Genomic DNA, 9,781 nt, shown 5'->3' with positions numbered 1-9,781 from the left:
CTTCGTCATTTTTCCATTCATCCCTTGCTTCGTTTATCCAATCTGATTGGATAATAGAAATTGTGCAAAGCAATGCTTCCACATCCTCATCCTTTCTTGAGAGTGCATCTACAACAACATTTTGCTTCCCTTTTTTGTAGATGATTTCAAAGTCATGACCCAACATCTTTGTGACCCATTTTTGCTTCTCTTCTATCTTCATAGACTCTAATGTTGGATTGAAGACCCACCATGTTCCAAATCCAACATTAGAGTCTTCAATAATAATGGGTACAGTAGGCACCAATGCCTTAAGGATTTCCTTAAAGCTGACGAAGGTCCTAAGATTAAAAAAGCACCCAAGGATCAGTTTTCAGGGGTGCATCTTCCATTTATCTAAGGGACCACTCACAAGATTGCAAGGATCCTAAGGAAGCATAAGGTTCCCTCAACCTTTAGGGCTCTAAATACCATCCAAAGCCCCCTAAGATCTGTAAAAGACTCGTTGGACCCTAAGAATATGAAAGGTGTTTATGTCATCCCATGTTCTTGTGGGACTCCCTACATAGGTGAGACTGGTTGCTCAATTAATCAAAGGATTCATGATGACACAACTGACATCAAGCATGATAGGACCCGTTCCTCAACTTTGGCAGAACATGCATAAAGACTAAACATCACATCTGCGTTGAAGAGGCCCAGGTCATTGCTAGAATTAATCATTTCCATCATCGAAAATTCACGGAAGCCTTAGAAATTGAAAGAAGACCTAGTAATTTTAATAGAGATGATAGATGGAAAATTAGCAGATGTTGGGTCTCTGCCCTGACTTACTAATTTAATTTAATAATTTTTTAATTTAACTTAATTGAATTTATTTTTCATTTTATTTTAATTTCTTTTATTGCAAATTTTTATATTTATGTTATATTTGAATCTTATTTTATTTATTTAATACTTTATTATATTATATTATTTATTTATTAAAAAAATTAATTACTTTATTTTTTTTGTTTTTATGGATTATTTAATGTTTTTTTGTTTTTTCGTTTTAATTCGCTTTAATTATATTTTTATTGTTTTTATATTGATTATTTAAATAATTTTGATTAATTTTAATTATTTTCAATTATTTTATTGATTATTTAATTTTTTATTATTATGAGTCTTGACTCCAATTTTTATTTTTATTTATTTTTTAATTTTTATTTTTACAGAGGAATTGGCAACTGGAGCAATCTCGCAACTCGTGTTACACGGGGTCGATTCTGACCGCTACCACTATAACCCTTGGGAAACTGCACCCGCCCCTCTTCTATAGTTTCCGTGCTAGTCCGGGGAATTTAACTCGTGACCTTCAGTGCAGAGCTCGCCTTTCTAACGAACTTCACTGCATTGTGATTACCAACTCGCCTACCCCGTGGGGCTACTCCATGTTTTAAGTTCGACTTTGACTATTTCTTTTAATATAAATATTTGACTAAATATCTAACCATAACTTAATATTTGATTTAATTTTAATATAATTTGATCTAAATAATTGATGTTATATATTAAAATATTATTTTTCAAAACTAGTTGTTTATTATAACCATTAAAAATATTAAGGGTCTCTACATTGCTCTCTATTTAATCTGGTGCCATGATTTGATTCTCCATCTTGTCTTGACGAGGAACCACACTGAATGGTTCGAAACGCGTCAACAAATGATTATTGCCAAAAACTTTTTTTCAATTGTTAAATATGAATCACAAAACCCTGAATTTAGAAACCTTTAATTAAATTTAAATTACACACCATTAAGTATAACCTAAACCATTAAAATAAATATTTGTCCATAAACAAAGCCATAAATGTTCTAGTGAAGAGGGGAGTTGAGGCTTATGACACATTATATCTCTTTAGAGCACTACCCAATAAGACCATTGGTGGGCACCACTTGGGTTGTCCAATATTGGGTAAGGGGTCGCTATATTCTATTACTAAAATAAACATAAGTTCCAAGAGCATTGATGGTTGCCCCTTGGGTTGTTTAGTGTTTGGGCTGCGTCCTTGTGAACCACTGAAGCATAGGATCCTAGATTTTAGTGGGTCCTTCATTATGGTAAGGAGTTAGGTTACCCATCATGTGAAAGGCTATTTGGGCCCATAAACCCTTTATATATATATATAAAAAAAATATTTTCACTCTCATTTTAAGATTAATATATATTCCACTTTTATCTCAACAAAAGTTGAGCATGTAGCACACATCATCATCATCAAAGTCTTTGATATATTTTATAAAAGTATTTTAATTATAATTTTTTAACTATTAAAGATAAATATAATCACCAGTCGTTTAGGTTGGTGTAAAAGAGCGTTAAAAAAACATAATACATTGAAATGTTATAGGTAATGATATGATGTTGAATATTAATAATAAAGAAAAGATAGCATTCGCATGATATTGGAAAAATGACATGGGTTTGAAAATAAGATAGAAGGGGCTTTAATATTGGAGATATTTATTATTATTATGTTTTTAATTATGATTATATATTTAATGGTATGAAAATAGTTAAATTATCCAATATGATTTAATATCACAACATTACTTTTCATAGGTTATAATAATTTAATTTTAAAATATTGTTTTTTATATGTTATAATAAAAATCTAGATATTTTTTTTTTATATCATTACTTTAATAATTAATTAAATATAGTATAGTTTAAAATTTAAAATATAATTTTGTTTTAATAGGTAAACACTTACAGGGGATTTGAACCAGTGACCTATTACAAAAAGTGCCTTAACAGTGCACCTATTCACCGTCAATCCAAAGCCCTATGGACTCTAAAAATTAGAATATATTAATATAATAAAAAATTATAAATTAATTTTATGAAAGTTAATTATTTTATATTTATATTTGAGTTATTTTCTAAATTTTATAATGGTTTGTTTTTTAACTTTTTTTTTTTTTAAGAAATCATGTTTTAACTTATTAAAATCACTTAAATTGTAACAAAAATGATATAAAATTATTTCGGACAAATTCATTTTCTAGCCGAGTAGAGATCTATTTGTAATGGGGCAGAAGGTAGTTTCTTTTTTTTTTCAAAAATTTAAAATAAGAATGTAGTACGTGTTTTTTAGTAAATATTGTTGAAGAACAATGCATCTTGGCCATTGTGATATTGAACAAAGATGACCCTTTTGTTGAGATGTGTCGCCATATCTACAAAATGATTCCTTCAAGTTGCATGTCATAGATAAGCCAATTATAGATGGAATTGATTTGGTGTGCAAAAAATGTTGACAATAAAAGAACTTTGCTACTTGAGAACTAATGGAGAGTAGTGAAGTATTTGACAAAATGCTCGTCAAACCCAAAATCTAAAGAAAATTTTAGCCTCAACCACATGTAATTTTATTTAGGGGTTCAAAGAAACCTTTTAAACAAATTGTTCTAAGAGAACTTGGCAATGAAAGCACAAGGAAATTCAATGGGTAGAGGACGGTGGGTCCCTAGTGACTTTAATGTTGAATACCACCATTTTCTCCAACTTCTATCCATCACAATCTAAGTGATTCATGCTAAGAATTGAAGAAGAAAAAATAATGAAATGAGGTTGTAGCTAGAGCTCCGAGACTTTGAATTGGCATCATAATGAAAACATCATCAAAGAGAAGTTACAAATGCATTATGTTGTAATCACATGTTGAATGTTGGGGGAATTACTTGATCTAAGAAATTGGAGATCTAAGAGGATTTATTAGTATAGGATTTTGTAGAATTCTAATTGAATCCATCCTAGAATCTAAGGTTGAATGTAAGGGGAAATTGCCTTAAAAATGCATCGGGGCTTCAAGAGCTAGTATCACACTGAAGTTTACATAGTGTAAATAGTTTTCTAGGAAAGAATGAAATGGTAGTAGTTGTTGGTGAAGTAGAGGTGAACAACACATATCAATGGTGGGAATGACTCTAAAGGTTGTCAAGGGAATGTCAACAACTCAGGAATATTAATTTTTCCATATGAAGACATAAAGTTCATAGTGAGAAACACCTTATGGCCTAAATATACATATTTTAAGGCAAAAGGTTAATTTGTTATTAGGATGTAATATTTTAGGCTTTATGTATAATGTTGATCACTATGTGCTACAAATTTGATATAAATTGCCCCTAGTAAACTTGATGATTACTAGATAGGCTTAATGGGTATTAAGTGGAAATTATGTATGAACTGAAACCACCCTATTGGTCCTTGAAGTGAAACTTTAAACTACACATACTTAGCTAAGAACTCGTCTTCCTTGAATGTGACAAAAAAAATTAATGACGCAAGACCTAAAGACATCTAATAAGAGTGGAAGTCTACCTTTACAATATATATAGATTATTATAGCTAGCTAAAATTTATTTTTATATAATAATATAAATGCACGTATTAGATCTAAGAAAATTATTAGACCAATAAAAAAACCACACACACACACATATATATATATATATATATGAAATAGATTGGTTTTTTAATGGGAACTTATTGCTTAATAAGTTTGACCAAATCAACATTATTAGTTCTTATATGATAGTAAATTCACTCTCAACTACAATTGGATACCAACTATCATTGTTAGGTTTGAGAGGGGGGTTTGGATGTTTTGGAAATGATCAAAACTAGTATAAATATAGAGGCCTAATTTTATTATCATGAGTCGTATCTATGGCCTTTGAGATTATTTTAACTAAACAAGAAAAACACTATTCAAAATTCGGAAATATCGAAAAGAATTTGGATTTCAGAACAACTTTGAAATTTAATAACTTTTTTAACATTTCACATTATTTAAGAATATAAAAATATTTAAATGTAATTTATAAAAAACATTAAATAAAATTTATAAAGATATTAAATATAATTTATTGGTATGTAAAAGTTGGTCCTTTATTCTATGAATAAGAAAATTACATGCATTAGTTTAAAGTCTAAGGCCTTAAAATAATAATAATGTTTGAATCAAAACTCTAATATTTTTGTTCATTTATTATTTAAGAAAGGAATATCAACATTTTGCTACCTCATTAACATATATAATATTTCGTCATTCAGATTATTAATTTTTGCTACCCGATTAACTTATATAATATTTCCTCATTCATATTTTTTTTTTGAAATAATCTAAATTCATAAAAAAATCAACATCAAATAGTCTTGATCTTATGTGATAATCAATAAACACCCAAAGTTTTTCTAATAGTTTAATTGGCAAAGTAGTGTTATGTAAATTATAAAATCTAAGGTTCAAATCCTTTAATTAATTTGTGTTTGTGGAGGAGGCATATGTAGACTTCCATGAGTTAGAGTGACAGTAATAGAAATTGACCGGGTATCACACTAGTATGAAATGAGTCTAGTGAATATTAAGAGTACGAAAGCTACCCATTTGTTGATTCCTCTAACTATCTAAAGGGGAAAAAGACATTGTCAAATTATACATTTGGGACTTTTTGGCTAAAATTCAATGAAGCAATTTTTGGGCCAAATTGTGTTGTTTTGTTATTTAAAATGTATTTTTGACTCTTTATATGGATTCAACACCCTTAGAAACTCTTAGGATACTCGAATTATGGAATGTTTATAACCTAAACTTGTGATTTCATCAAATTCTTGCCAAAGATAAATTCAATTAAAAAATTCCAAAATCTATTTAAATTTATATGGAAAGTCAATATCTTGTTATTCAATTCAGAATCAAAGATATTTACAAGAATTCGGCTCTCCAAAGCGCACAACGTGCAAAAAACAAATAGCGACAATCTATCCTTCTACCATTTGAGAAGGATTAATAGTAATACTCTATCTTTATGACATGAAAGAAGCATTAGCAACCTCAAAGGGGGAGAACACAACAGTTGCCAAACATTAGATTTAAAAGAGATCAAAACCAACCTTTGGCTTGACATAAATACATCAACACTATTAAAAAAACTTTAGTAAGGCAAAAAGTCTATGAAGCCATGCTAAAAACAAGACAAGTAATCCTAAAAACGGTGGCAAAAAGCTAGAACAACTGGTATAGACCAACATGAATCCTTATCCCATCAAGCCATTCTTCTAAATGAAAGGTCCCTGGTTGGAGCAAAAGACCTTTTTTGGACAACGAGTTTGCCTAAAGGTTAAATTCCCTATTAATGTGAAAGAAGGAAATGTTGTGAAAGCCACTGATCAAATTCTTTATTATAGACTTCCAATAAGCCAAATTCAACAGCTGCAAGTCGGTCTTTCCAGAGAGCCGATCTATGATGATTTTTGAGTCACCACCAACATATATAACATGAAGGTTTATTAAGGCTGCTAAGTGCATGAGGCCCCAAGCTGCCAACCACTCAACTTTTGTATTAGTACTCTAGCAAACATCAGATTTGCTTTTATATTATGTTATATGTCTAGCTTGATATTGTATCGAAAATCTATAACATATCAACCCAAAAAAAAAAACAAACCAACACCCCCACAACTTAATAATAGTTGTATAGTTGTATGTTAGATGTCTAATTTGATATTTATAACATATCAATCCAAAAAAACAAATCAACTCCCCACAATTTGATAATGTATCCAAAACGTATAACATATCAAAGAAAAACAAACCTAACACACTCGTGATTTCATCAGATTCTTGTTAGAAATAAATTCAATTAAAAAATTCCAAAATCTATAACATATCAACCCAAAAAAACAAACCAACACCCACGACATTAAATAAAAATCTGTGATTTGAAAATTTCGAAATCTATTACGTATGAACCCAAAAAAACAAACCAGCACCCCACAACATTATTTATTTATTGTAAAAAACACACATCTACATGTATAGGGTTAATGGAAGTACCTTTACCATCAATCAGTGATTCAAATTCAAGTGGATGCCAACTTTTATGAAGAGACCCACAATGGTCCAACAACTCCACTTAAACTTCCCATACTCTAATTCCTTGTAGCTTTTTCGAATTCGATAATATTTCAAATAACAATTTAAAGAACATTTACAATTTATGAAAAAAAACCAATTAAAGTGGCGAACACCTTTTTCACAGCTTTTCAAATTTCTGACTAAAGAGCGAACACCATCAAAAAATACACCTAGTCACCGACATACACAATTTCCCACTTTCCGAGTAAGATGGTCACATGACGCATTTCATTTCGGTCAATTGACGGGAAACGGTGAATAACGCGCTTTCTCCTCGTCTACCGTTACAACTGTAACCGTCAGAGTGTTGAACATTTATCAGGAACTACTGTGTCATCTCATTCAGAATCTGCCACCCAGCCTCTTTATTTGTGGAAGAAATCACAGAAAAAAATGAATGGATAGCATCCCCATTACAACTGCATTTCAGTTCAGTAGTTGGGGCTTTTAAACTGAGCTTTTGCATGAAGGAAATCTGCATTTCAGTTCAGTAGTTGGGGCTTTTAAACTGAGCTTTTGCATGAAGGAAATCTGTGGGGGAGAATGAAGCGGGTACCGTCCGGCCTCAAGGTCCAGCCGCTCAATGGCCTGGCAACGTTTTTCTCGTCTCTTTTCGTCATAGTTTTGTTCGCCTGGAGCTTCGACACCGCGACCTTCCGTAACGTCTTGGATGCTCGCCATCTCGGTCGCAGGTTCGAATCCACTGGCCCACTTATTGAAGTTCCCCTAAAGTTGGAGAAGATTTTGGTTCAGAACGAGACGCGGCTCGACAATGCGAGCTCAGCAGTGGAAATAGTGAAGCAGACCATAGAAGCGACTACGGCAGTGGAAAGAGGGAAGCAAACCATAGAAGTGATCTCGTCAGTGGAAAGTGTGAAGGAAACCATAGAAACAGCAGCAGCGCCGCAACAGGTTTCGAACCGGAACGGGAACGGAGACGAGGCCGCTGCAGATTCTGTCACGAAACCGGAGTGGATTCGATTCCCGGATCAAGAAAAGGAGACTGAGACGCTTCTGCGCAGGCTGGCGGAGAACGGCACGAAACCCTGCCACGCCGCAGCGACGGCCAGGATTGTGGGGCTCGGGTTCGGGCTTGACCGGCCGTTGGAGCTTCAGGCGGGAATCGTTCACAGGTTTGCCTTTACGGCTTATGACGAGAAAGGAGAGCCGAGGTGCTCGGGCGGGGACTACTTTGAGACGGATCTTTCCGGGCCATCGTGGAAGTCACGGCCGCCTGTGACGGACATGGGAAACGGCTCATATTTCTTAAGTCTGCAGGTCGATCCCCGCTTCGCTGCGGGACTGTATAGTCTGAAAATCATTTTGCTGTTTGGGAACTACAATGGACTACATCGGAGACGCGACAGTTGGGCGCGGAAGGAAGAGATGCAGACCGTTGCTCTTAAGTTCGTGCGGTCCCAGGATTCGAGCGAAGGTCCTCCACTGAATGTTTGCAGCGGTGACGATTACAGAGCGCAGGCGTGGTCGGGGAGGTGGACAAGAAACGCACACAAAAGTCCCTGCAAGATAGATTCTGCAGGGCGATTCCGGTGCTTGGACGCGGAGGAACCCTGCAAGAAGCCCTGGTGTGATGGAGCGGTGGGGTTGCTGGAGAGCAACGGTTGGGTGTATTCTGCTCATTGTAGTTTCAAGATTTATAAACCGGCCGAGGCCTGGGATTGCCTGGACGGTAAATGGCTTTTCTTCTGGGGAGACTCCAACCACGTCGACACGATTCGCAACTTACTGAACTTTGTTCTAGAATTGTGGGACATCAAGGCGGTTCCGCGGCGGTTTGACAAGACGTTCGTCAAGGGTTCAAAGCGCGTCCGGATCACCAGCGTCTTCAATGGCCACTGGAACGAGACGCTCAATTACCAGGGTATTCACTCGCTTGCAAATGAGGATTTCAGGCAAAATCTCCGGCAATACTTCGCTGGAGACCGCTTGCCGGACTTCATGATCATGAATTCCGGCCTCCACGACGGGGTTTACTGGAAACACGTCGGCCAGTTCGCCAAGGGAGCCGAAGAGGCCGCCGAGTTCTGGAATTCAGTGATGAAGTCTGTGGACGATCGGAAAAAGAAGCGGCCCGTGTTGCTGTACAGGACCACGATTGCAACGGGAGGCTACGCGAGAACTCTGTGGTACAATCCGCACAAAATGGAGACCTTCAATCACATACTGTTGGAGAAATTCAGGGAGAAAAACTTGGTTTCCATGGTAGTGGACGGGTTCGATCTCACGTACCCGTGGCATTATGATAATAACTGCAGCGACGGGGTTCATTATGGCCGCGCCCCTGCAAGAACCAAGTGGCATGGCCAGATTGGGCATCAGTATTTTGTCGATCTCATGCTCGTTCACATTCTTCTCACTGCAATCTGCGTTGTCTGAAGATATATGTGAAAGGAAAGAACAGAGTCATATATCTTCATTAATTCTTGTATAGAAATAATTAAATTGTGTTTTACATTTAAATTTATGTTCCTGCCGTTCGTGAAGATTAGTGGATTCTTTAAACGGAAAGTCTTCTGCTAGTTAGAGCTGATTATGTATTAACTGAAGTTCAACCAAATTTGTCCAAATTTTGACCGAATGGGTTGCAAATATTTTTTTCATCAATAGTAGAACCAGCATTGTGAGCGTCCCCACCAGAATTTCCTTTTTTGTTTTTCAGATAAAGCTCTGCACAACTTACAGAGCTAGAGCCCTAAAAATCGATTTTTGGCCTGAGGGAGTTGTTCCGGGATTCGAACCCTGGTTGGATGATGAGCACGTCTGAGCTTCAGTTATCACTGGCATGCAACTGGGAACATCGTAATTGGTATT

The 9,781-nt window shown here is 35.2% G+C and overlaps 1 protein-coding gene across 1 annotated transcript; it reads left to right on the top strand.

Moving 5' to 3' along the window:
• The first annotated feature begins 7,131 nt into the window (after positions 1-7,131).
• Positions 7,132-9,430, top strand: LOC149179387 (uncharacterized). Its single transcript, XM_089420638.1, has one exon. The coding sequence runs from the start codon at positions 7,493-7,495 to the stop codon at positions 9,344-9,346; it is 1,854 nt and encodes a 617-aa protein (XP_089276764.1). The 5' UTR covers positions 7,132-7,492; the 3' UTR covers positions 9,347-9,430.
• Positions 9,431-9,781: the final 351 nt, after the last annotated feature.

Source organism: Pinus tabuliformis, chromosome 4_1, assembly GCF_031772625.1.
Source record: "Pinus tabuliformis cultivar Carrire ecotype Pingquan chromosome 4_1, CPIR1, whole genome shotgun sequence".
Taxonomy (NCBI): Eukaryota; Viridiplantae; Streptophyta; class Pinopsida; order Pinales; family Pinaceae; genus Pinus; species Pinus tabuliformis.
The sequence above is the reverse complement of the archived record's forward strand: the minus strand, read 5'-3'. Positions and strand labels throughout refer to the sequence as shown.